The 27,883-nt window shown below is 44.4% G+C and overlaps 1 protein-coding gene across 1 annotated transcript in view; it reads left to right on the top strand.

Annotated features, from left to right (window-relative positions):
- Window positions 1–628: 628 nt before the first annotated feature.
- PDIA5 (protein disulfide isomerase family A, member 5) overlaps window positions 629–27,883 on the top strand; it is a gene marked incomplete at both ends in the record, with an annotated part of 38,751 nt that continues 11,496 nt past the window's right edge. The window contains 6 exons of the mRNA XM_010157230.1: window positions 629–755; window positions 4,212–4,299; window positions 17,666–17,749; window positions 18,519–18,564; window positions 24,255–24,347; window positions 26,161–26,221. Of these exons, the coding sequence (XP_010155532.1) occupies window positions 629–755; window positions 4,212–4,299; window positions 17,666–17,749; window positions 18,519–18,564; window positions 24,255–24,347; window positions 26,161–26,221 (499 nt within the window). The remainder of the gene's footprint in view (window positions 756–4,211; window positions 4,300–17,665; window positions 17,750–18,518; window positions 18,565–24,254; window positions 24,348–26,160; window positions 26,222–27,883) is intronic.

Raw genomic sequence — 27,883 nt, 5'->3', positions numbered from 1 at the left:
GAGGTACAGTACAGCCCGTGGGAAACATAAGCCCTGTTCCACTATGGAAGGGGAGGTGGGAGAGGGCTGTGGTTAGTGCTGTAGTATGGATGCTAGTTTACTCACAAATTTTGTTTTCGTTTCCTTCATCTGCTCTGTGTCAGTGTGGGTTAGTTATTTTAACTTCATGGCTTTCACTGTCTTCTGTGGGATATCAAAGTACTCAGTTGAGTTTGCAGCATATTCTGAGGTCTAGGGACAAGACTGCTCTTGAAGTGGTAATTTGCTGCTTCTCTTGTTACAGTATATTGAATTTACAGAAGAATTTTTATCTGACTATCTGACGAGGGTACAAACTTTTAAATGGGGTGGCTTCTTACTAAAACCATATTTCTTGATGTTGTGTTTATCTCATCTTTGCACTTAGGGATGCTCGCTGACAGCGGTATTGGTCCAGTTTCAATATGTGTATGGCTTTTTTTGGTTTTTGCTTGTTTGTTTTGCTGATCAAATCGATATGATAGTTATTTAAGGTAGTGTCTCAAGATTATGGAAGAAGGTCAAGGCAATTTCAAAAGCCGTTTGTCTTTGTATTTTGTTTCTCAGCATGGAAGCTGTTACTAATATTTCTGGCTTTGTCTTTCTGTAGGCATTCTTGCCAGCATTTGTGTGCTCATTGAAGGTGTCTCCACTCATAGAAAAAATAAGTGACCACAAGGATTTTAAGAAACTTCTCAGGACACGGAACAACGTACTAGTGCTTTATTCCAAGTCTGGTAAGTCCCCCTTGTTTTTGATGTCACGGATGTTTGTGCTCAACAAGGTGTCTGCATTTGAACATCTGTGTGCATGTTTGGTTACCTGTGTACACACTCAGATTCCTGAGCTCTTTGCCCTTACTTGCTCTCTGTTCGGTGTTGCCTTACGTGACTGGCAAGGTGCTTCTGTGTGACTACAAGGGCTTCTTCAGGACTGGTGTCCTTGTTCTAACTCAGAGACTCCTGATGATTCAGGATTGGAGTTGTCTGAATTTGGTCATCCAGTTGCTCTGTCTGATTGGCAAAGAAGTGCTTTATTCTGGCTTTGTCTCCAAAACCGGCTGCTCATAATAGCTACCAGCCAGAGTTGCTGGTGTGTTTATCACAGAGGCTTGCAAATTTCAATTTCCTGGTGACACTAAAAGGCTGAATGAATAGTTACAGTACTGAAATCAATCAGTCTTTGCTTCTGACAGTCTTGGGTGTCCCATGGTTGTCTTTCAACTTTAGTTAACAAAATATAAAAAATAAAAAATTAGCTGCTTGTGTAAGAGGACGAAATGGCTTGTTTCACGTCATGCCACCTGTCCCCTGGAATCTCTTTGCTGTCTTTTCTCATTCAGGCCCTCCTTTCGGCTGTTTGCTGTTGCTCTTACCTGTCTGTTTGCTCTTCCTTTTGCTCTGTTCTGCTCCTGCTGTGTCTTTTCTCCTTTGTCACCTTGTTTGTTTTGACGTGTTGTTCTGTGTGACACTGTGTAAAATGAAGAAACGATCTTTAAGCTCCATCCCAAGTGCAGAACGTTGCTGTGCGTGTGGAAACCATTGGACAGCAAGATGTAAAATGTGTCACCGAGGTGATTTTCCTTAGTGCTGTATTGTTGTTGCTTCCTTTTCCTTCCGGCGAGCAATATAAGATAAAGCTTTGTTTGGGAGTTGGGTCCTCCCTTTCTGACCTGTTGCAGAGGTCTTATCTCAGTTAAATACAGTGATGTTGGTAGAGTTGCTCTGGGTTTATAATGTGGCAAATTGGAGCAGTATGTGGTGACCCGGTATCAGGGAATTTTGCACAGAAAAATATGCAGGTGCTGAGATAATTAACTTTGTTTCCTAAATATATGCTTATTCTTAAACAGTTAAAATTATGGATGTGACTTAATTTTTGTGAAAATATTTGTGTTTTGTGGTAGCGGGGAACTTGGGAGTGCTTGAACCTGGCCAAATGGTTTTGTAGTAACAGGTTCAAAGTAAAAGTCATAAAAGAATTTCTAACGTTTTTTGATTTTGAAAGGAACGCTTTAGATAAAAAAGACATCTGTATTATTCAGCTTTTTAAAGGGAAAATTTTCTTTTTACGCTTAATATTTTAAGTGGTGGTTGCTTTCATTTTTAGAAGCACAACTAGAGCACTTCAGCTCTGACACTCATCAAATAAATGTTGCCCTATGGGCATTGTTCAAAAGCTGTGTTGTGGAGATTTCTCTTTTTCTGTTTTTGTTATTTAATTGGTTCGTTTTAGCAGTCCAAAGCATTGCACAGAGAGCTGACTGTGAGATTAATGTTTCTTCCTAGAACAGTGATTCTTGCACAATTAGAAGCCTAACTGTCACTCAGAAAGAGGAGAGGGGGAAAATTTTGAAAGTGTGATTCTAATCCCAGATATAAATCCCCTAGCTGTGGTGAGATGTTGGCCAGCATCCGATCGTACTGCTGGAACAAAGGCTTTGCTTCTCAGCTGAGCAAAGCTAGATGAATGTTTCTGTCTCGTGCAGAAAATTCATTGCTTTCAGGAGATGTCCTCATTTATAGGAGATGTTTAGTTCACCCTCCCAGATGGGTATCCTCCCAGGGCTGCTTAACTAGTAAGTCTTCTGGGACAAGTCCATCCTATCCTGAATGCTTATTTTTTAAAGGATGTTTGTCAAACTGTTCGGCTCTAAGTACCTGCGAAGAATTCCCCCATATGTCTATGTCCCGGTGTTGGACAGAGGTGGCAGTTTCATGTTTTCAGTGTTGGGGGTAGAGTTTCTTCAGGGCGAATGCATGTGGGCTGGTGTCCCTGATGGCATCAGGCCCAAGCAAAATCCAAAGTAATTTCTGGCTGAGGAGATTGTTGAGATGATAATTGTGGAGGCTTAGAGATTATTTGAGGGGGCTGTCACTCCCCTCTGGCTCTACTTGTCTACTCTGACCTATATAGGCCTTTACTTTCTCAAATGTTGGAGACAAGGTACTGGTCTACAGAGGCATTCTGCCGTCCCCAATCTAGCCATTCTTATATTCAAGTGCTTGCAGTAGTTGTGAGCAGCAGCAGTTTCGATAGATCTGGGAGAGACTCAGGGTTTCTATTTTCTCTTTCTCAAGGCAGGAAACAGTTTCTGTTAGATTTTTGGGCAAATTGGCAGTTGTTGGAACCTCTGTATTTCTTTTCTCCTGAGCTCGTCTTGTTTGTCAAGGTCTGTTTGGATTTCTCAAATTTATAGGACAGGGTACTCTGTGACTTAAAGTTTATTTCATGAGCTCGTTAAGAAATGTAATAAACACAACAAACAAGGGCCCAATCCTCTTTTTCCCAGACTAGTCTGTCACATTAATTCACTTATTTGCCATTCAGAGAATCACAGAATCTTTTAGGTTGGAAAAGACCTTTAACATCATCAAGCCCAACCATTAACCCAGCACTGCTAACTTTGACCTAGTGGCCCTACTCCCAGCATCCATCAGGCCTTAGCATGAGCTGGGTCAGCCAAAATCTGAGATGGAGGCGAGTGAAGAGTCACACACGTTTTTCTTCCATGTTTATTTATAATACCATTTATAAGACTGTTTTGGAGTGGAAGTGTTTGGCCAAATCTACGCATGTGGCATGGCATTATAAAATAAATCTCTGTTGGGTATTTATAATACAGCCAGTTCTTGGAAGGACCTTTCCTGGATGCTTTCTGCTGATAGTTTTGAGCTCCTCATAACTGTTGGTTTGGGTAGTTTGCAGGCTTATTGTGAGAATAAGTGTGTGATTTTCCGTGTATGACAGGGATAGAACTGAGGCAAGCAGAGATGCTGAATGACTTGCCTTTATAGCTGATGAAAGTCCTAAATGAAGTTGCCCAAATTAAAAGACAGTGCTACAAAGCGGGTGATGTCCAGCCACGGGAAAAAGGCAGTGTTGGGATGGAAGCTGGTTTGCAGGAGAGGATGCACTGTAGCTCGTAGGTCAGGGAGTGTGCCTGGAGGTATGAATTTCTGTGTGTTTTTTAAGGGGGGGTTGAGGGAAGGAGCCACCCAACTTGAGCTGCAGCCAGCATTCCTTCTAGGTTACAGAAGGTTTTACTGATCCTTCTCATACTGGTTTCTTCAAATCAGACAAAATGTTCTTCCAGTGCTTCAGAACAAAGAGATTCACCAGTGTGTTTTTCTGTGTGGAGTAAAAATGTTGTTGTTAATTTATTTTTGTTATTATTTTATTTTGTTTTCTAGCTGCTGCTGCGGAAAGCTCACTCAGGTTACTGTCCAGTGTGGCCCAGGAGGTGAAAGGACGAGGTACTATAAGCTGGATAGACTGTGGGTATGTGTCACACTGGCTTTCTCCTTTTTTCCTTGCCCATTTTGGCTTTTATTGCTGAATTAGCTTTTTGATGGCTCTGAAACTTCTTGCCTGTACCCAAACCCACGTCATTCTGTGCAGTTGCTTCATAGCTGTAAGGAGCCTACATCTTACTATCCTCTCTTCCTTTGGACCAGTGGTGGGGAATCTTTTTTTTCTTATGGCTGTTGTTGCTTCCTCTCTGACAGTATGTTTTTCAGCCTGAAGCTGGAGACCCCAGCTAGCATTGCCTTTCATGTGGGGCATGGAGCATGGAAACTCTGACTGCTCCAGCTTTCCCACAAGCTCAGGGAGGAGAAATCCTGTTTGCCTGAGGACATGTTCTGCCTCAGCTGGAGGCCATCTCAGTTCTGCTCCAACAGCAAATGTCACACGAGCAATAGGGCTGTTTGCTTGGATTTGAAGTGTCCACCCCTTTGTGTTTCTCACTAAAATATCTTTTAAAGAACTTCCTCTGTGCTTGTAGGTTCGTGGCAATTTTTAATGTGAATGCAAGGAAACATGTTTTTGTAAGTGGTTGCTTGAGTGGGGAGGAGTGAACAGGTGTGTACTTTCTGGTTTGCAGATATGAAAGCCTCCACTGTGGTTCTGCTCAATAACACGTTGCCTGTGGTTTTAGCTTGTGTATCGTAGTGTCTCTCTGCCTCTGCAGTTTTGAGAGCATTGCCTGCAGGTGGCAAATTCCCCTTCCTATGCTGCAGAGGAGCAGCTTACTGCCTACCTGTGTGCTTGGGTGTATTGCTATGGCTTGGACAAATTGTATGCTGTGTGCAAATCAAAGTCAGCTCTGAAAATCATGTGGCTCCCTTAAAATGATACTTTTGAAACAAACCTCCACCCATCAAGCAGTGACCCAGAATAAGTCATTGGTAAATCAAAGTTAATGTGCTTTTGTTGTCAGGTAACCTGTCTTGCTCTCCCCCTGCCACAGGCAGGTATCTCTCCTGTGGAGTCCTCTGCTTCTGCCTTCTGTTTGCATTCTGCTGGGCTCCTCCAAATGCACAGGCACTTTATTCTCTGCCCACCTGATGGGGACAGCATTCCAAGTCATCAGCTGGCAGGGAAAGTAGGGCTGCTCCTCAGAAATCAAGTGAAGCCTGTACCACTTCCCACCTGCTGAAAAGCCAGCAAATAAATTGTATTGGCCCTGATGAAAAGAAGGTTGTGTGGAGATCTGATGTAACTCTCAAATCTAGTCTCCCTTTTTAACCAAAGGACTGATAAACAATTTCTGGTGGTCAGTAATGATGGCTAGCAAATAGGATACTGGGCCAGCTTCTTGGCTTTAGTTTCTAATCATCCTTGTTTGTGACTGTGGAGTGGTCACTACCTTTTTGTCTTCTATTTCCCTTTTGGTTTGGGCTACCTCTGGGTTACTCACTCTGTGTGTGCATGGTAAGCACGATGCGGAATGATGAGGCTGTACATCTGGCTTTTCAAAATGCTGCTGTAATATGACTAAGCAATAACATCTCCAGGATTCATTTTAGTTCTGGTTGGTGAAGGAAAGGTTGAGCGTTTAGGACTTGAAATCCAGGGAAGTTTTGGCACTTAGTTCAATGTGTCAGGCTGCTCCTGAGTTTGTGAAGTGATGGTGATGAGGAGAAAAAAGTGTTGTTTGGTTGTGCTGTAAAATAAACTTAATTCATCAAAGCCCAATATGCTCTCCCCTTCCACATGTTGTCATACAAAACCAAACTTTGTTATGGAAGTTACTTTCAAGAAATGTATTTTAAAGTCTCTTCCAGGTAGTGCTTTAATACATTTCCTAGGAAACTTGGTACTTGCAGTGCCTTTCCTCTGACCATGGTGGAGAAATACTTAAGCTTCCTATTCGTAATGAAAAGTGAATTATTCCAAGAGAGTGAAGCAGCCTGCTGAATGTTATACTGTAAGAGGTTGGGAGTCCTGGGAATAGATTTGTAGGTTCCCAGAATGTGCTTTGGTGCCAGTAACATCACAGACTGCCACTTGCTGAGTGACAGGCAGTGGATAGGGTGCTGTAACATGGGAATAGCTGTAACTTTCTCTTGAAGGGTTGAACGGTGCATCCTTCAGATCACTCGTTTAGGAAGAACCTGGAAAAAACAGATGATCCGACCAACTGTAGCTGGGTATTTGTTGGAGATGTCTCTTCTGTCACTCCCTTCTGCAGAGGGATGTCAGCTTGTGAACTTTCCTCAGGGGGCAAGGGTGAGCTGGAGGACTGGCTTGTGGCAAATGAGGTCTTGGTGCCTGCAAAAAAAACCTCCAAACCAAGTTTTGTGGTTGATTTGCATGTTAAACCTTTAAAACATTCTGAAATCAATCTCAGTGTTGAGGGAACTTTTTAAACACTTTTTTTTTTTTCCTTGATTTTTTTTTTTCCTTGGCTCATTGCTTTTCTCTATCGGTACACAGGTGGCTGCAAACTGCCGCTCACCTCATGGCAGGGATAATGAGAGAGGCTGCGGTAGTGCTGTCGGTCCCCGGTCACAAAGGGCCAGTTGTCAGGCCTGAGCAGCTGAGTCCTACCAGAGCTGCTCAAGCCATTCTCCCACCCCAAGTGTGCTGTGGAGCTTATTTGCAAGTCTCCACACCGAAACAAACGGCACACAGATGCAGGGATATTTACAGCACAGGCTCAATTTGTTTTACAAATATTGACAAGAAGTGGCTTGTTTGGCAGCAATATTTAGCAGGGAATTTTGGCTTTGCTTTTCGCATCCTGCTGTAGCGGGCGACTTTGCCTTCGGATCCAAGCATTGGTAAGGCTGGCATACATGCAGAGTTGTGGTTTGCGTCTCTGCTTCCCTGTGGCGATGCCGGCAGTCTCTTTCTTTTTCTTTACCGGCAGTGCTTTTTTTGTTCTTGTCATTCTCCCCCTTCCCCTCATTTTCAGGAGAAAGCAAGAAGGTACTGCTCCGCTGATGGAAATCACTACGGATTGCTAAGTCTCAGCAGTACGTTGTGTATTTCATGCGGTGGGGGGAGTGTGCAGGTCTGCGGCGGGTGGGCTGCCGGAATTGCTGGCAGACATGGAAACCGCGCTCCGTTGCCTTGGCCTTCATTGGGTCTGTGGTATGAGGCAGAGGTTACACTCAAGCTTTCAGTTCCAGGTTGAGTGGTCTCGGGGAGACCAGGGTGGTTAGTTTTTCAGCATAATGTGGGGAAATACTTGGTTTCTTGCTGAGACGGTTAGTGTGGAGTAGAGGAGGTTGCCTCTTAATTTGTCACTTTGAGGCAGGATAGCAGAGGTCCCCAGAGTCCTGGGTTTAGGTGCAGGGCTGGGAAGTGCCAGGTACCTGCCTTTCCCGCGCAGTTACGTTGCGTGCCAGGCTGGAGCAGGGCCGTGCTGAGCACAGCATGCCCAGGGACGCCGCTGCGTGCAGTATTGCAGATAAGCTCCTCGTTCAAGCGAGATTTCAGTCTGTTTGCACAGGCAGAGATGAAGGGGCAGGACGAGAACTGCTTGCAGCACTGAAGTGGTCACTGTTTGCTCATAGCGTATGTGGCTCTGTACACAGTTCAACATGGAACTGTTTCGATCGTGAATAAATTCCCACAAACTATGTGACAAAAATATGTTTTATTTCCATGTTTCAATTAGGAAGTCCTTGCTGAGGCGTTTGAATGAACCGTGGTGTGAGAGATGACAGAATATTGAGTTAATAATGCTTGGTAAAACGCAGTCTTCTGTGTGATGGCTAGGCTTTTTGTTGCTGTTGGTTTGAACAGAGTGCTTTCTGCTACCATTTCTTTCTTTCTTTCCTTCCTGTGATACCTGGTGCTTTGTTTGTGAGTCAAAGGTAACAGGTAGCAGGGGTAGAACACAAGATTGTAGGTTGGTAAATCTTCAGAGTCTCCCACAGACAGATCAGTCATCTTATGAGCAAGTGTTTTGAGACTCATGTTTGGGGAGATACCACATTAATAGGATCTGAAAGTCCCAGCTTCTGTTCCCTGCTCTGCAAATGATTCACTTTTTACTTTCTGCTGATAAAAAAGTGTATCTGTTTTCCAAGCAACTGGGTAAATATTGCCGGATTCATTAGTCAATGTTTGGAGAACTTTGAAAGGAAAAATGCTACGGCAGCACAAATGAGCGCTCTTCATTTAATGCGTTCAGATGCCATTGGGATGGGCATGTAAGCAAGCAGAGGGCTATTACTGAATTATTTTTAGTAGGAGGTTGATAGGAATTTTGCAAATGGAAGAGCTTTGTAGGGAGTTGAAAGCTTAAGAAGCCTGCAAAAAAGTAAGACTTGCGCTTTTGTGCAATGCCCCCAGGTCTGGTTTTGAAGAGTAATCAATATGAAGTTAGCCTCTAGCCTTCTTGAGTAGGTTTTGTCACAGATCATGGGGTGGCCAAGGATTGATGTTACTTGAAAGAGTATAACCGGTTTGGGTGAAGTGGAAAGAAAATAAAATGGTTTTGTTCAAGAGAAGAAAATGTGTTAGGCAGGTTATAAAATGCATTGTGGTTAGGTGCAGCTTTGAGGAGGTGGCCAAAGAGGTTGAAACTTGCTCTTTCCATTCTGAATGGGATGTAGTGAACGCTCCTGAGTTTTTCTGTTACTGAATTGTCTCGATTTTTTTATTGACTATAACTCTTGACTAATTGTGGACTGGTATTTTCAAAAAGGCACCCATTTCTTTGGCTCTGGGTAATTATTTCCTGCTCAAGCTTGCATGATTCCCTTTACTGTAGGTCCCAAACATAAACAGAGCTGTGTGATATTTCCATCTGCTGTCATAGCGCATGTGCTTGGCTTTAGCACATCAGACTGCTAGGAAGAGGAAATGCCATCTGCTTAAAATGTTTGACTAATTTTTGGTTGGTTTTAATCCCACTTTTTCCACTTTCATGTGTCATTCTTGTCCCTGTTGTGTGTACTGTGCCTCATTCTTGTAGCCCTCATCCCAAATAATTACTTGTTGTTGCAATCCCATGCCAATTAGCTTAAAGGTAAGGCTGTAATTTGGCTTGTAAAGCAGCCCTTTCAAGGCTGTGCATCTAAACTCGCTGGTTCAGTAGAGAGCCAAACCTAACTAGTGGGTTTTTTTCTGGGATTCTCCCCGCCTTCCATGTTTAGCTGCCTTTGAGATGAAATCTTCATTCCCAAATTTCTAACTTTCTAATACTTTGATATGGACAGGCTTTGCCCGTACACACAACCATCAATGTATTTGTTTAATGCCTTGAAATAGCAGGGAGGAATTTTGGAAAGAAGGCTGCTGGTACAGATGGCATTAAGAGTCGTTTTGCTCCTTAGTTTCTACCTTCACTCCTATAAAGCCAATCAGAAGTAGGATTTATTTAAGAGAGTAAGTCTACTTATCTACCTTCTTTGCAATTGAATTTTAAAGCTGATGAAAAGCTTTGAAATTGCAAATAAAAATGACCAGATCTAATGTGGAGAGAAAAAAGAAAGAAAAAGGAGTGCTGCTCTTGCGCTGATGCGACCTCTTCCATCCAAGTCCATTTGCAGCATCTAGGATTTCTGCAATTATCTGCAGCTGCCTTGAAGGCGAAGGGCAGGGGCAGCTGGGGAGCGGATGGCAGGTAGTGTTAGGTGCCAGCCTGAGGGGGTAGCAGGGGCCCCATTTGCAGCTGATCCAGGGCAGGTAAGCCAGGTATCCATCAGGAACATTTTGCATGAGTAGTTTCACTGACAACATCCTCCTTGTGTGGCTGCAGTTTGTATGGGCAAACTCTCTATTTGCAGGATAGATTTTCAATACCTTCCTCTTGTCTGTATCATAACCTGTCTGTGTGGTTAATGCTAATTCGCATCAGAACCCTTTTTTTTGCTCTAAGAGTGACCATGCAGGAAGTGCTGTGCCAGTCTGAAGAAAATTCATTTTTAAGTAGGCTCTCAGTTCCGAACATAAACGCCTTTAGTCTGGTGTATTGCATTCATTCAGAAATGCAGAGCGTTTAACTGAAATCCGGTGTAGTGCTTGGGTGTACGAACTTGGGCTCACGTCTGTTTCATCCTAACCATGTGTATTCCGTGGCTTTTGTCTAAAATTACTCATTAACTCTGGCTCTTTAATGTTGCTGCTTTTCAGACTGAAATGAAGAGTGAGCTAAGATTTAATGTAAAGTTATCTCCGTTTTCCTGCATCCAGTGCTTAATTTTAAAACATCCTCTAGCATGCTTTCCAGGCCCATAGTGCTGCTAAAGGTCATCAAACAGGCACCAAGGGAACGTACGATGTGCTGCAGCATCTGCATCCCTGTGGTTGATGCATTCAAAACCTGCCGTCAGGGGGCTCTTGGATTAGTGTCAGCTTGGACTAGAGTGGTAGTTGCCTGGTGTCCCAAGTTAGGATGGTGTCACCCCTGCCAGGTTGTGTGCATTAGAGGAGGTCCGGATGGGTCTGATGAGGAAAGCTGCTGCTTTGCAAAGAGAATTCGACTGTTTGGTCTTTCTAGAAGTCCTGCAAAACCTTTGGTAGCTTCTGTGGGTGTGTTCGCCTGATTTCTGGCAGGTATGTGGGCTGCTGAGTGCCTCTTACTAATTTATATTTCCATGGAAGGGCCATTCATTATAACTTCTTGACTTTCTGCAGGGCTGGAGCTTATAATTTTTTTCCTTAATTGTTTTTGCTTGATGATACCTCTTACCTTTTTGTCTTGGGTTTCTTTCTGCTTTTTGGCTCATTCTTTCAGTGAGAATTAATCTCATGGGTTTTAATTTTCAGAAAAATACTTCTTTTTAATCTCATTCCTATAGATTCCTGGCTCCTCTAATTGACTAATGAGCACAGGGAGTCGTTTGTATTGGGTGACGAGTGGTGCTGGGTCTCTGCAGCACATGGATTGTTCTGTCTGCATTCCTGGCACGTTCCTGGGGAGCGTTTGGAGCAGAAGGCTGTGATCTCCTCGTGGGTCACAGGGAGGCTTTCTGCTGCATTCTAGGGAGGAAAATCAGGCCCTAAATTCAGGTGAGACTCTGTTCTGTCCGTCTACTAATCCTGATCTTTAATTCTTTCCAGCAGCACATTTTCAGGTTTTGGTTTTCATGCTCCTCCATCCCTTCAAAGATTCAAGCTTTTCATCCGCTGCATTGTTTGAGCGGCTCATTTTTTCTGTGCTATGGAAACCTGTTGCCATTGTTAGTTCTTTAATAAGATCATTTCCATCAGCAATCTAGAATGGTGGCAAAATGTTGCTTTGTTTTCAAAGATGAATCTCGTGTTTTAAACTTCCTGTGCTGATTGCTTCTGTGTCCATCTCTCCTGGGTCCTCTTCCTGTTTTGGTGTCTGCAGGTTCTTAAACCCCACTCAGGAGCGTCGTATCAAAGTGCCTGTCTGCACGCAGAGCAGCGTACGAGCTTTCTGTTGGAGTCGCTGAGCGCCATTACCATCCAGCAGCTGCTCAGCACAGCACAGCTCTGTGGAGGAGTGCTCTTGCAAGCTGGGCTGCTGGTTTGGGAAGTGATTTTTTAAAAACTTTTTTTTCTTTTTCTTCTCTGATTTCAGATCTGTCTCAATATAGTGATACAGAATGGTCTGGGATCATTAGAGAATATGAGGAGCCTTAAAAATGTGACATAGTGTCGGCAGCAGTTGTGGCAGCTGCTGCCCCAGACTGGGAGGGAGGAGGATGGGGAGGCAATGCCCGCAGTCTAAGAGGAGAGTTTTGCAGGGGCTGCTCTGGTTCTTTGGTCAGTGAAGTACACAAGCTGTTGTAGTGTCAATGGATCGCGCAGTCCTTGCTGGAGAGTGGGACTGATGACTGGAAGGACTGTAGTCAGAATTCCATATTGTCTCCAACAGTGGCTAATGAATTGCATTTTTGATTATGAAACCTCGAAGGACCACATCTAACTACAACTGACTGTTAACGACTTCCTCTTTCAGATTAGATTTGCCAGTGCAAATGTGCTTTTTATTTTTAGGTGGCTTGAGGAAATTTCTGGTGCTGACACCCCTTTTGCTGCTTTTTTGGGTCACAAGCTCAATTAGTTGTTTGGCAAGATCCCAACTCCCTGCTCTCTCAGGATGTTCATCAGTCTGTTGTCTGGAGAGGGTATTCTCTGGAAGGTATCCAGAGGGCACTGCGGAGGCTGCGCGTTGGGCTGGGAAGCCCTGTTTCATAATTCGCTTCTGAGGGCTGGTCTGAAATCGGAGTTGCACTTCCCTGAAGCTATGACTGCTGTTCCCTTTACAGTGGTTTTCACCATGAGGTAAAAGAATGAAAGCAATTAAATAACGGTGACAATAATGAGGGAGCATGCTGTTAACAAGGTGAAAGCTTTGACTGGTACCTTCCAAAGTTTTTCCACTGTTGGGAGCCTTGTTTTGTGGGCAGCCCTATGTCTGCTCTGTCACATCACCTTCCTCAGAGCCTGTTCTTCCTCCTTACCTGCTCAGTCTCATCTCTTCCAGCTGTTGGGACAGTGACAGGCACAGCCACTGATACAACAGCCTCCATCGCATTGGGGTGTACCGCCGCCACTGTGGTATAAGGGAATGCTGAAGCGTAATTTATGTGGATTGTTGAGCCCTGTTTCACAGAGATGTACAGATAGAAGAGAGAACATCTGTTTACAGATTGTGAGGTCTGTGGCTCACTTGTGGTTACGTGATATGCTGATAGAGCAGCGAGATAGTTTTTGTGCAAGCAGATTTATTGACCTAGTTATTTAAATCGGTGCTGTCAGTGTTTTTATTAATCACTTCTCTTGTGCCTGGAAACACTGTAGGCACTGATGAAAAGGAAGGCTGTGTCCAGTCTGTGTTACAGGGTGTTAGTAGATGCCAGCACAGTGGCATCCAAGTGGTGTGGCCACATAGCACATGCACACGCCGCTATTACGTTGGCAGCTGGAGACGTGAACTTTTTTTGGATGGCCATTTTGTAATTTCCGAAGAGGGGATTTGACAGTCATCCCAAATCCTTCCTGCCCAGAGGCTGATGTGGTTGTAGGGCAGTTTTCCCTTCTTGATGGGAAGCCAACAAGCAGCGTTACGTGATAAGGTAAATAATGAGGGAGCTAGAGATGATCTTATTTGTGCTCGCCAACAAGCAGCGTTACGTGATAAGGGAAATAATGAGGGAGCTGATCTTATTTGTGCTCATGAGAGAGGACAGTGCTGAGGATGTTCAGTCTTGCTGCCTTCAGGACCTTCCAGGGCAATATTTGAATTGGCCCCAAGGAAGGTGTTTTGCACTGCTGCCTCTATGCACCATCTCTTACTCAGGATCCATCCAGCTCAGACTTGTTTTGTTTTTAGAAACTAATGTGTTTACTGCAGCCAAACTTCTGGACTTCATGTTGTTCCTCCTGTCTAGCTTTGTCCTCTGTTCTGTCTCCAAATTACTTTGCCACATTGCTGCAAAAGCCTTTCTCTGGGTTGCTCCTGCCACTGGGGACTGCCATCAGTATCCCTCACTGCTTCTTTATGCCTGTGTGCTCCCAAGCCCGCAGACAGCCCTGCACAGGCAGAGCATCCTGCGCCGCTTCTGAGGAGCGTCCGTGGCCTGTGGTGCAGGCTTGGCTGGTGGTGAGCCAAAGGAGGTCCGATCTCCTTCTTAAGCCCCTCGCCCTCCTCCTGCCCCGTTAACAGCTGGCTGCCTGTGCCAACCGATTATTCATGCGTGCTAACGCTGACAAGGGGCCTCAGAGGTTTACAGGGACGGTGCCAGTCTGGCTTCCTGCCACCTCCATCGTAACCCCAAATCGCAGAAGTGTCTCCCAGTAGAGGAGATGGGGATGTGAATTGAAAGGGGAGGAGGATTCTTTTTTCTGTGTTGTCATTTAGACTTCTTGCTTAGTTAGGTCAACTTGCATCTTTCAGTTTATTGTTCTTTTTAACAAGCTGCCGTATGTCTTTGCTTCTGCAAAGGAGCATTTTGGTGCCCTGGTTTGGTTTCGTGGGAAGGGGGAGCGTGGGGAACATGCCTGTGGGCGTGGAAGGAAGCCGTGCCATCATGCCACTTAAGGGTTGGTCTTACTACCACGTAGACAGCTGCTGGTTAGGTCCCTTGTGGTGTTGCGAATAGGTTGACATTTTGGATGGTTTTCCACAGAGGTGAAGCTGGGTGAGGTGTGGGACTGCCCGTGGGCAGAGCAGGGTCCCTTCAGCAGTACAGCAGGGACCTGCAAGGGCTGGAATTGCTCAGGACAGAAATGGCATGAGGCAGCCGAGATTGGCTGCTTGAGCACATTGCTGACCTCATCCTCAAACCAGGATTTCCTGACCCTGGTGCCTTGTCTGGAGTGTCTTGGCCTGGGTGGTAAAGTGCTAATTTCAGGGGTGGTTTCTGGCTTTTTAGGTTTTGGTGGTGTTTTTCTTTCTTTTTTTTTTTTGTTCTTTTTTTCTTTTTCTTCTTTTTTCCCCTTCTCATCTTTACAACCAACTCTTACGCTGCCTGTTCAAGTGGTATAATTAAATTGCAAGAACCGGAGTCCTAATTACCCTCTCCCATGTGAGAGTTGAGGAGCTCATCTTCAGAGAGAGGCTGTTGGCTGATATCCAAGAGAGACAAATCTCAGAGCAGAGACTGCATCTGTGTTGATATTTACTCTTATTAAGGATAATGGTCATTACCAAGTGATATTAGAACAGGTTGCTCTTTGCAGGTTATTTTTGTCTGGGTGTAAGTGAAAACAGAAGGAAAAGCAGAATGGGTCTATTCCTGCCATTTCTGTATGTTTCCTTTTCTGCTTTTTGCAAAGAATCATTAGTGTAGCATCTGAGTTGGTGGGTCTGGCATGTGCAAAAACCTGCACTGATGCATGAAAAAATTGCTGATACATATTTAGACACTTCGTATTCTGGGAATTTGCTCCTCTTCCATCCCTTGCATCAGTTCAGATAGCTTGCATAAACAGACTAAACTCCCAATGCAGCAGTCCAGGGAATCTGTCCACTAAATGGTAGGAGACATACTGGGGCAAACTGCTGCTTTTTTTGCGGTGAGAATGGATGTGCATTCAAGCAGCTATGTGAATCTCTACAAACGGAGCAATCCTGAAAGCAGGGCAGGCTTAGATCCTGTTTCCTTCCAATGAAACAAGTGTTCTTATCTGTTTTTTTGTTTTTAATAGGAACTCATGCAAACAGAAAATGAACTGTAGGAGTTGAAGTGGTGGGAGCTAGCTGCTTGCTCACAAGTACATCTCAGCAGTAATGGTCTGTAACCTTTTTCAACTGTAGCCATTGCACAACTTTTCTAAGATGAGCATGCAGATCTCTAAATGACACACAAGGAAAAATTACACTTTTTTTTCCCCCCCCACATGGTTTGAAGTTGTACCAGGCTGGTGGCAGAACTGGCAACAGGATGGTCTTGCTACCCGTTTTAGTCCTCCACTGCTGCCAGAACAATTGTCTGCACACCTCCAGCGTTTGACAGACCCTCTTGCTGGAGGCAGGTTTGAGTATTACACTTGTTCATCTCAACCACCGAACATCTCTCTTGGCAAGACAGAGATGGCCAGAAATCCGCATGGTGTATCCTGTAAACATTTGGGAGTGTCCAGAAGAGCATTTACAAATGCTGACTGGGGTGTGGGCTGAGTTTGGTTAGCTGTCTGGCAGTCAGCTCCGGTGAGGATATGAGAGCTTCTCCCTGCCTCTAGATCTGGGGTAGAACGGGAGGATGATCTGAAACTGGTCCTTCCTCCTGAGATTCCCTGGCCTTCAAGTTGTTTAGGTGTAGCCCCTGGGACTGTTGAAGGATGCAGGTGAGAGGAGATAGGATGTTGCTGCAGACTTTCTGTAGAAACTCCACGTGGCAAACCAGCTTTTCGGCAGAACTCCAAATCCAGGCTATTTGCTTCATAATCTAGGAAAATTACTTTATTCTCAGGCTTAGATCTCCAGGCTCCTGGAGAAGCAAAGAAAGTGTTTACAGGTTACAGTGACTGGCTTTGGCTGTGATCTGAAAATGCAGAACGGACATGGATTCAGTAAGGCCCTTCAGATAAGCACGTTTCTGTACGGTTGGGATTACAGGTGCTCCTTCCTGGTGAGGTACTTGAGTGCTCTGATAGTCTTCAGCGTAATACTCTGATGTTGCTGCATGTGTCCGTAGCACCCCCCCTCCTCATTCCCATCTAAATAAGCGTTGGGGAAGTTTCCACAAAGGTGTGCTCTCATCTGCAGCACACTGTGAACTTCTTGTTGTTCCTCAGTTTGCAGAAAGGCAGCTGGAGAACATTGGGAGAATTAGCACCAGTGCTGGCAGCAGCACTTAATTTGGTTGGAGCTCTTGCAACCCTTGCATCTCAGTGACTCTAATGTGGCTCTAATCAGTTTAAACTTGATGGGTTTTCAGTGTTTTCATTTTCTAAATTGATTTATCTGCGTAAAAGGTACAAGTTGTCCTCTGCTGGGAACAAGTTTCCAAGCTTTTTAATCTTGCTGTTTGTCAATGCGAAGAATAGTCTTGTCAATGTGAATCATCCTCTTTTCTTTGTAGTTTTGCTTTTTCACTCATCTCCCCCGGTCTTTGACTGACTTCATATTCACTTTAGCTTGAAGTATCCTTCTAGCTTTGCTTCTGTGTTGTTCAGTAGAGCAGTTAGGCTATGAAGACCCTTCACCTGCCCACCTAAGCAAATGTATATGCAGTTTTCTCCCATGACCATTTTCTCTTCAACTCAGGCTTATCTGGTGCTGGAAGCAATTCAGTTTGAAAACCAACTCCAGCAGGTCTGTCTGCTGTTAATGCCTCCTTTGTCAGGAGCTGTGGTCCTTACCTCTGCTTGCCAGGTGTGGGTACAGGACACATCCCTAATACCTGGTTTGAACAGGGTTGCTCGTCTTGGGGCTCCAAAATTTGAATTGTTTTTTGTTTTCTGCAGGGTCTAAGGCTAGCCACTTGTGATCTGGGCTTGGAGGTACCATGAAGATGTTGCTTTTTGGTTTTGGGTTATCTTCTGCCATGTATAAAAGCTGACCTACTCTTTCTCTCTGAAACTTTTCACAAGCAGTGCTCCTTGACCATCACCCTAACAGTAGCACAGTCGTCTTGAAAACTTGTCTGCCTAAATTTGATGTTAATCCCATGGACAGGAAGTCTACTCTGAGGTACTCTGACATGCTAGAATGGTCTTTACCCCTGGTTAGGACCTGGCTTTGGAATGTTGTTTTAACACAGTTCACTCTGTCCCGTTCACTCTGTCCCGACCAAGCAAACAGAAATTAAATTAGCTAATGGAGCTTTCCACAGTGCTTGTCCCACAAACTTATCTCAACAGCTTCCAAATTACTGTTAGTTGCAACTGATTGGCTGATGAGGAAGCAGAGCAGTAGTTTTCAGAGCTGAATGCATTTGATTTCCTTTCTTGTAACCATTTTTCTTCCAATATGTGTTTTTTGCAGTGATACTGAAAGCCGAAAATTATGCAAGAAGATGAAAGTAGATCCTAATTCAAAGGAGAAAGGAGTGGAATTACTCCATTATAAGTGAGTGTTGGGCTGGAATTTGTAGTTCTTAATTGTTGATGCCCCTCTTAGGACCATTTGTTTTCCTTGCAGCTCCATACTGTTGCAGTATGAAAACCTCTTATTTTTTGTCCCTTGACATGTGAAATTGCTGTTTCTTCAGTTTGCAAGCATGTGTTGTGACAGACGTTGAGATAAATTAATTCTGCTGTTGAATAGAATACAGTAAAGCACAAGTGGGCCCTGGGAGAGATGCCCAGTGGGCTAAAACTAGCCAGTGCACAGGGCTGATGCCTGAGGTTTGAGCTCTCTTGCTTTCTCTGTCACGTAAGAGACACCTGCTGGCATGTGCCTTGGGCAAACGGCTTCACCTCTCTGTGCTTGCTTTTCTGACTTGAGGTAGCACTTTGTAAAGTAAGTGGAGAAAGGCAAATGTAGTGAGACAGAAAGAGATTTTCTTTCTGGGAATAATAGGAGTGGGAGTGTTGTGAAGTGTGAGACACCAAGCAGCTGCATCTCCAAAGATCGTACCTTAGTAAATGTTCTCGTTTTAAGTGTCAGGGAGGAAATAATTTACTAGAAAGCTGTTTGCTTTATACTCTGTTTTGCACACTTCCTTTCTCCTTACTCTTTTGTTCCCCTTTATATTACTGTACTATAAATTCTACTTTTTTCTGTGGCTTCAGCCGGATAATGTTGTTGTGGTTAGTGAGAAGTGAGGGAGAGCAGCTGTATGATTTCCAGCAACGTAACTGTAAGTTAACACTATTCCCCACTCCTTGTTCAACAGGGACGGTGCATTCCATACTGAATATAACAGAGCGGTCACATTGAAGGTAAATTTACATATTTGATTATTATTCTTTCAGTTTTGCGAGATATGGGGGAGATACTTGTGGATTAAAACCAGGTGTTGGTACTTTTTCATGCGAAAGGCATGAAAGGAAGGGATTTAATCTTCATAAACAGCTGTCAGAATGACCCCAAGGTTTTTGTGTGTGTAGGTGTCTGCCAACCACAGATCCAGGAAAATTGTATATTGTTAAAAAGGTTGAACCCATGTTGAACTGTGATGTAAATTGTGAGTTAACTTGCAGGCTGGTAACAGGGGGATTTTCTTGTTTTGATTACAAGGTGCTGTTAATGTCAGTATAACTAAAAGTATTAACTGATACTGCATTCTGATAAGGAGTTCTCTGAGGTTTTTAGGTCTTTAGAGAAAACTGAGTGGCCTTATCTTTTATCGGATTATGGAACCACAGTTCCTGTGGATGTGCCCTGAGTGCCGCAGGGAGAAAACAACCTTCCTTCTCCTGCAGACCTTGATACAAAGCAACACCGAGCAATGTTCTGTGAGGGCAACAGAAGGAAGGTGACCCGAATCGTGAAATGAATGTGTGGGCCTTGATGATTGTGGAAATGGTGGACTAAAAGCACAGTAAGCAGGTGGAAAGTGTGCAGCCTTCCTCTGCGAAACCCTGGTGAAGCCATGCGATGAGTTGGCTTCCAGAAATTGCTTCTGTCTGGCTCTGGTGCCCAGCAAGGGCCTGGAGCTCCTCCTGTGCTTGGGGAGGAAATGCACCTGGTGAATTTTTTCCCCTCTTGGTGGGTGGTGGGGCAAGGGACTTTAGGTTAGTTGCCTAAATTTGGGTGGTTTGAACAATGCGTGGCATGGCCTTTCCTGCCCTCCATGAAGTACTGCAACCGGGAATTAGTGCAGTGACTCTTCCTTACACGTCAGATCAATGGAAAGCACCTGTAGAGCCCCAGGGAGTGTTGGGCTGAGAGGCAGCTGTCACACAACAGGAACCGTACCGTTTATTCCTTCAGTTGCTCTTCTGTGATGAGCATTTCCCCTTTCCCTCTCGCCCTGCATGCTGGGGAGGAGGAAGCAGTATCCCGTGCGCAGGGATGTGAGATTCCAGTGTGGGTGGAAGAGAGGGTTTTGAAGCTCCCTCTCTCTAGGACCTCTACTCTTTTGTAACGTAACTGCTCCTGTGAAACCAGCGCCTGATGATTTACAGGTTGGACAGTGCATCAGAGCTGGGCAGTGGTCTGAGAACTTGGCTGAGCCTTTACTTGTTCTGCCACTCATAGCTGCCTGAAAGCTTGCTGTGCTTCTCCCTCTTTACCACTACTTCCCCCTGTATCCTTCTGTCGAGGCAGTGTCCTTTCTTCCTCTCTCTCAGCCGTGTTTGTCAGGAATCTCCCAGTACATTACAGACAGCGAGCAGCAGAGCAACACAATTACGTAGGGTATCACACCCCTTTTACGGACAGGTGGACACACTGAAGAACCAGGAGATTAAAGGATTTGTTTCACATTGTTCAGCAAGCTTGTGGCAATAAAACTCACGTCTTCTTTCCAGGCACCCAGTGCACATATTAATATATGTATGACATTTTGGAGAATGATGGACACCGCTCTGAAGAACTGTAAAAGGATTCTTCTGAAGTAATCGGCAGTTTCATAGACGTGGCTGATCCAGCTGATAGTGTACTTGGGTTTTTCAGAAAAGCTTTTCATTTCTTAAAGTAACTAAATCCTTATGTAATTAGCAGAGATGCCCTTGCGGGTTTACTGTTAGAAAAATGAGGCATGAAGGATAGCTTGATGTGCATAGTGGGGGGAAGTTAGCTGTCAGAATCTCCTGCTGCTGAGACCTGTGTTAGGATCTGAGCTGTTCGGGGTGTCTGGTAAAGGGAGGTGGACTGTAAGGTATCGAAGTTCGGTCATGACAATTATTAGGAGTAGCTTTAAAAACGCTTTTCCAACTCTTTGCACAAGGGTTTAGGTTCTCACAATACCAATTGGCTTGTTGGTATGAAAATAAGAACTTGGGGAGTCATGAACCTGAGAGGGAAGTAAAAGACACAGCTCCAACTGTGCTGGAGTAATGCAGGCTGTTGTAATGCGTTTTGAATTAACCGTCAGGACAGCATTGGCTTGAGAATGTTGGCCCCGTGCCTGATAGTACTTAAGTCAAATGATTAGGAGGGGAACAGAGAATGGAGGAAGAAAGGTTATTGCACCATCTGAGCCCATTGGGTTCCTTCATCTTGTGTCTTGTACACAATTCTGGTTGCCTCATCAAGTGAAAGGTGTAGAAGTACCCTCAAAGGGCGGTGAGGATGATCAGAGGCGCACGGATGGCTTGGATAGTTATGTGAAGATTCTTGGGCTTGGAATAAAGGGCAACTGGAGGAGTTTATGATAGATATTTGTATAACTGAGTAGCTTGAAAAAGGAAGTCATTACCTGTTGTTTTTTCTCCAAACTTGGGTGCAAATGGTGGCATCTGGGGGCAGCTGATTTGAAACAAATAACTGCGGTGCTTAAAAAAAGTTGCTGCTATGTGTTGTGAAAGCCAAGAATTTGAGTCCTAAGCAGTTTTAGATAGTCATAAAGGACTGATCCATTGATAGCAAGCACAGAGGTCCAAATACAACAGCTGGTGCAGAGTCCATAAACTTAATTACTTTTTGCCAGAAATTGAGGGCATATACCAGTGTGTGCTATGTAAGCATGGTACTAGTATAGTACCTGTAGTCGGCTGCTGTTGGAGGTTTAAGCTTCAATCAGTCTTTTATCTTAACTGGGATGTCTGCTTTTACATTGCGTTAGCCACACCATGTCCTATCCTTGATAGTGCCATGAGGCCAGTAGCCAGGCTGTGCTTATTACACGACAAAGCCTTTTCTGGTGGATAAAGTGTGGGGAGAGCTTTACTCTCCTTCTAAAATGGAGAAAAACTCATTAAAGTACAAATCTGCTCAGTACTAGCGAAGGGAATAGACCAACCAAATAAATTGGTCTGCTCTAAAATCTGAATCCTTTTCAAGTTTGCTGTTGTAAGGAGTGTGTGTGAAATCAAGGGAAGTCTTTTTATACCCATCCCTCCTGCCTTATACTTCAAAGGAGTGCAAAGTACGGGGATGTGTTTCTGCATTATTTTTTTTCTCAGGTGAAAACCTAGGTCGATGTGTGATAGTCCTTTAACAGCTATTGTGCTGTTACAACTTGCTTGCTTTTAGCAGCACAGGCTACTAGATAGATGAAGCAGCATCCTGTATTCTGGGAGATCGATGTTTAAGGTTCAAAGCTGTCACAGAGGGTTTGGGCAGCGGGTTACAGTCCAGCCTGGTGCGCTCGGTGCCGTGGGGTCAGAGTGGGTCCTAACCACATCGTGGCAGGACAGGAGCATAGCTCATTCTTCAGCATGGGGGTTGCTGTGGCCTGGACCTTGCTCTGGTTTCTAACCCAGCAGCCTTGGGACCACTGCTTTTCTGTGATTACTAAGTGCTATGGTTTGTTTGGGGCGATTCTTTCCCGTTTAGAGGCACACAGGAAGTTCTCTTCACTGCATGGAGTAATGAGTGTGAGCCAACGTACTGCCTGCTCCTGCCAGAACACATTACACATCTAATTTTTTTCTCTCTTGGCTGAGCGGGAGAGGCTGGATGAATTAAATCTCTTTAATCCCTCATCCTCTAACCACATCTGTTTCTGCATGACTGAACTTGGCACACAGGAATTCTTGAAACTAGCAGAGTCAATCGCACTCATTAGCCATTTAAAATGCTGTCCCGTCTTTGCTCTCCTCGTGTATATGTGAGGTCTGTGCAGACTGAGAGTGAGCAGAACTTGATGTAGATTTTCGAACTGTAGAACATCTCCCCTGTTTTGTCCTCTTGTCTCCTTTCCCCATGTATTATTAAGTCTTCTTAGGGCATGATTTGGGATGTTAATGCCTCTAATTTTAGAGCTTTTTACAAACTCCGTTATAAATTACTTGATTTTATTTTCCTAGATAGCTCCTTTCTGTGCTAATGCCGTATTAAACCAAATTTTTCCTTGAAGTGTTTGTGGTCCCAACACTGTTACCTCACCCTTTAGGTCTTCTTACTGTGTATGTTAAGTGCTTTCCTTGCTGTCTGGTGACTAATATATGCTGCCTCTTGTGATAAGATAAATCTCCTCAATATTAGCTATGCAAGTAGACAGAAGCATAAATGCAATAAATGGATCCTGCCATAAGCTCTGAATCCTCCCGAGACTTGTAGTACTGAGTGACTGAGATGAAGGAAAACGAGCCGAACTCTACTGTCTGTTGATAAGCTCTTGGGATGTTGTGCCAGAGCAGCCCTACTGAAGGCAGAGCGGTGGCGAAACTGTCTCTGAAGCTGTTTCAGTGGCATGTGTCGTCAGGCGTGCTCCTAACCTGCTCTTAAGAAGGTGGTGTTCAAACCTAGGCTTTTAGATGGGTGTTCTTGGTGTGTGTTAGTATGTGCTCAGCTCTATTCTTCAGTCATGACCTGCTTTGGTAAAATATCCCATGGGCTGAAAAAGGCTTTAATGAAGCTTTTCTTTGCTTCAACTCCAAGTAAGTTCACTTAGTGCTGTGGCAGCATCATCTATTCACTCTTACATGGATGGAGGTTCCTCTGGGACCTTGCTGTGTTACTGGTGTGACAGGGATCCTGTCAGGGAGTGGACATGTACCTGCAAGCAATGCCACAGAGAAAGAAATGGGGTTGAGCTGAGTGGTGAATGAACACAGAAAACCAAGTATTATGTTTCCTAGAGCACAGACAAACAAGGGTAACGGTGGTCAAGCCTGTCCTTCCATGTCCAGCTGGAAATGGGCGACAGTGCGACTGCTGGAACCCATGGAGAGTGTCTCATTGGCTTCAGAGGGATGGAGTTTCCCTTGAGCTCAGACTGAAATCAAAACTGTCAGAGAGTGTTTCCTTATGATAAAGAGAATGTCTGTGGCCTGCAGAAATGGGACTCTTGGTTGCATGTCAGTCACGTAAAGCAGTTAAAAGCACACATGCATGTGTACTCAGCTTGTTCAATACGGGAGCTGCAGAATCATAAGATCTTGTATTTCCCACTTGTCTCGTCATGTTTGCTTCTTACGCTTCTAGTTAAAAATCCACTGCATGCAGCTTCTAGGTAGAATGGGTCATAGAGGCAACTATTGGTGGATTATTCTTCCTTTGACCAAGTGTGCAGTTTGATCTTTAAGTGTGGAGTTTGTAGCTTTTGCTCACAGCGAGTGTCAGTGTACCCTCCAACCAGGGTTATTAGATTCAAAGGTTACTCAGATATGGTGAAGGGCATAGGAACCTGACCTCTGCGTAAAGAGACAGCTTTCCTGCCAAGCCAGGGAGCAGCTGTGGAAGTACTGCAGAGCTAGTACCATTGAAAGAGCTCTCTGAAGGATCCTTGAACATACTCTCTGTGTGCTGGTCTACTTCCACGCTATTTTCCCCAGTTTTATAGTGGAAATGGGAATTGGTAAGTTGGGATATCAGTTGTGCGGAAGGTACATACCCATGCATCACTTGGTTCTGCAATAGGAGGTTTGTGTTCGTCTGCATTAGAGCAGGTGGGTATATGAGCAGAAAACCAAATGCACTAATTGGATGGGGTTTGCATGACAGCGTGGGTTTGAGATTGGATGTTTCATGGTTTCCATTCATTTTGCTTTAAAAGCTTCTTTTCCCCTGTTTATTACAGTCAATGGTGGCCTTTCTCAAGGATCCAGAAGGTGCTCCACTGTGGGAGGAGGATCCCGAAGCCAAAGATGTTGTGCATGTTGACAGTGAAAAGGTACGTTAGCTGGATGGATGTTCTATATGTTTTATAACTATATGGGGTGAAGGGAATGTGTATGCTTGTGTTAACTCTTCATGAAGCACCATTATTTCCTTGGAAGGGAATTTTAAAGCACCTAAACTGTTCTAAGTGACTTGACAAAGTTTGTGGATTGTGATAACTATGGAGTAAAGTCTCCAGCTCCCCCCCTTCCTGTCCCCTATGTGTGACCATGATATTAGTCTGCCGGCTACACAACAGGTATCAGAGCATTGTGGATGATGTGGTGAAGAGACCTGTTTGTCTCGGGCAAGTGTAGCAGCTTGCAAGGTGCAGTCACTGTGGGATGCAAGTAGGAAGTGGAACACTGCTCTTACGCTTGAGGTCATCTCAGGAGGCCTGGAGCAGGAAGGAATAGGATCCAGGTGTTGAGTTGATTTAACCTTGTACGGTAACTGTCCTCTCAGTGTTAAGTGGAAAAGCAGCAAATACAACGAAGCTATCTTAAAAAGACAGTGCCACCACAGAGTGACCCATGATTTTTCCTCTAATATAATCAGCTTGGTCTTTTGTATTAGTTTTCTAGTCTATAGAAACTTTAATTGATTGGACTGTAGCTGGTATTTCATAAAGGGCCTTTTCAATTTTCTAGCTTTCATTTTTAATATTAGAAACAGTTATTTTGACATTCAGCTTTTGTGCAAAGATTAATTTTTAATGTTCACCCTTTGTACTCTATTACACGACTTCCAAGGGTTGCGTTCAATTTGAAAATTTAATCTGGTTTCTCTATCATGCTGGTACTGAAATATCTAGTCTCATGGTTTCCTGTAGTTCTGACAAGGTTTCATAGTGTGGAAACTGAACTTGGCTTGTTTATTATTGAGTCTGACTTTCTGAATTAGAGTGTGGCTTTTTGGATGGATCAGAGAAGAAAAAGTTTCCACAGCTGGAGATTCTGCAGTGAGAATAAGCCAGGCCATGCAGCTTCCACATCTCAGCAGTGAAGATACTAATCTGGAATACTTAGCAGATAATTCGAAACTATAATAAATTTTGCCATCTTCCTTCAAGCTAAAATTGAGCAATGAGAAGAAACTCAAGTATTGTCTGTTAAGAAAGATGACCCCTCTTCCCTCAGATACATGAGCCTGTATTCTATGAATACATATATAGAATCATAGAATGGTTTGGGTTGGAAGGGACCTTAAAGATCATCTAGTTCCAACCCCCCTGCCATGGGCAGGGACACTTTCCACTAGATCAGGTTGCCCCAAGCCTCATCCAGCCTGGCCTTGAACAATTCCAGGGAGGGGGCATCCACAGCTTCTCTGGGCAACCTGTGCCAGTGCCTCACCACCCTCTCCGGGAAGAACTTCTTCCTGATATCTAATCTAACCCTCCCCACTTTCAATTTAAACCTGTTCCCCCTTGTCCTGTCACTACAGACCCTTGTAACAAGTCCCCCCCAGCTTCCTTGTAGCCCCTTCACGTACTGGAGTCTCCCTGGAGTCTTCTCTTCTCCAGGCTGAACAAGCCCAACTCTCTCAGCCTGTCCCCATAGCAGAGGTGCTCCAGCCCTCTGAGCATCTTCAGGGCCTCCTCTGGACTCGCTCCAACCAGTCTATATCCTTCTGATGTTGAGGGCTCCACAGCTGGATGCAGCACTCCAGGTGGGGTCTCATGAGAGCAGAGCAGAGGGGCAGAATTACCTCCCTTGACCTGCTGGTCACACTTATTTATATTAACGGTTTTTTAAGTTGTAACACTAATAATAAGAGGTGTCCTTGGTTATAGATCTTTTTATTTTCTTTGGTACATTCCCTAGGAATTGAGAAGGCTGCTGAAGAAGGAAGACAAACCCCTTCTGATGATGTTCTATGCCCCATGTAAGTAACCTAGCATGTTCTGTCACCTCTTTTTTTCCTTCTCAACTGAGATGTCTGAGTAGGAGCCTTGCCTGTGCTTCACTAACACCATCTTGTCCCTCCTTTATCATTCAACTCTTTATGTTGTTCTGCCTGTTTGTCCTCAGTTTTCCCCTGGTTGTCCATCACTTGTATCCTAATCTTGCCTCTGTTTCATGTGATGATGGCTCTTGCTCTTTGTTCTTTTAAGCAGCTGCTTTATGTAATTTCTTTACCCATTTTCCTGTCTAGATCTTTGTTGTACAAGACAAACACTGTATGCTGGGCGCATAAGTGTTAATACATCTGTCTGAGAGTGTCTAGCCCTCTGGCCTGTACAGACCTGTAAGTGTGACCAGGTATTGCACACGCTTTCTACTTCTGCCGTTTGGGCCGTAGCATAAGATAAGTTGGTTCAACACAAGCAAGAGATCTCCGGAGGAGACACTGGAGATGAAAAAAAAACCCTAGATGCAAGCAGAGGGAACAGTGCAGTGGTCAGGAGCAGGAGTATCTTTCCTACTCTATCTAGGAGGCACCCTGGGTATTCCTACCCACATTGTCAGGAACAACTTGAATACAAGTGGGATTTCATGACAGGGGGGTGGATCAGGAAGGAAAGAGGAAGGCTGCACATTGCAGCCATTGCATTTCTTTTGTCACCTTGACTTTGTATTGCTGCTATTTTGTCATTGTATTGGCTGCTTCTTCCTTAATTTTGCAGATTTGCATCTGCCTTTTTATGTTTTCTGGTGACTCGTATGTGAGAGGTTTTCTAGCTCTTCAGAACAACGTAGTGCTGCACTGGAGTTGTTGCTCAGCTGGAAAGCAGGGGAACCGTGAGAAAGCAATGAATGTATGACCTGAGCTTGAAAAGCCTCCCAGCGCTGCACTGATAGGGAAATTGATGTTGGACACCACTAGCAATTTGCTGGCTGATTCTCTTTAAAACTGTGTCCCGTGGCAGCATTATCTGTTACTCAGTATATTTTCTCTTGTAATTACTGCCTGAAACACCATTCTACCTTTTTGTCTCATCTGAGTACTGCCAAGATGGTCAGAACTACACAAGACTTAGTTTGTTGCATCACTAAGAGGATGGTTTTGCCTTTAATTAAATTAGTTGCAGCTCTGTGCCTTCAGACTCTGCAGCAGGATGGTCCTGTGTGGCCTGACACGGTGCATGGTCGCTCCCAGTCACTGCTGCTGCCTTAGCATCGGCAGGAGATGATATGCCTGCTCTGCCTGTAAATCGCCCCTTCAGGGAGAGTTCAGCTGCAGAGTGCTTTCACAGTTTACCTGTATCATGAATAATTGTTTTCCACAACCGAGTCTCTTCCTGAAATGTGTCTTATCTAACCCTTCGTTCTCTTTGAACCGTTCCCCCAGAAACCCTCCCCCTTCCAGTTTCTCTTCTTTTGAAGTGGCAAAACACCTGCTAGTCTTCAGTGCTGTAATACTTTTGCTGCTTTCTAAACTGCTGTGAAGGAAGCCCACTTACAAGGGTTTTTTCTCCCCTCTGATTTTACAATTCTTAACTCCCTCATCTTTTATTTAACATATGAGACCCCCTGTCTCGGTTCTTGTCCAATTTTTCTTCTCTTACTCCTGTTACTGGAGACAGGATACATCCAGCAGCTGCAT

Source organism: Eurypyga helias, unplaced genomic scaffold (assembly GCF_000690775.1).
Source record: "Eurypyga helias isolate BGI_N326 unplaced genomic scaffold, ASM69077v1 scaffold31848, whole genome shotgun sequence".
Taxonomy (NCBI): domain Eukaryota; kingdom Metazoa; phylum Chordata; class Aves; order Eurypygiformes; family Eurypygidae; genus Eurypyga; species Eurypyga helias.
Note: the sequence above shows the minus strand (reverse complement) of the source record. Positions and strands in the feature narration are given on the sequence as shown.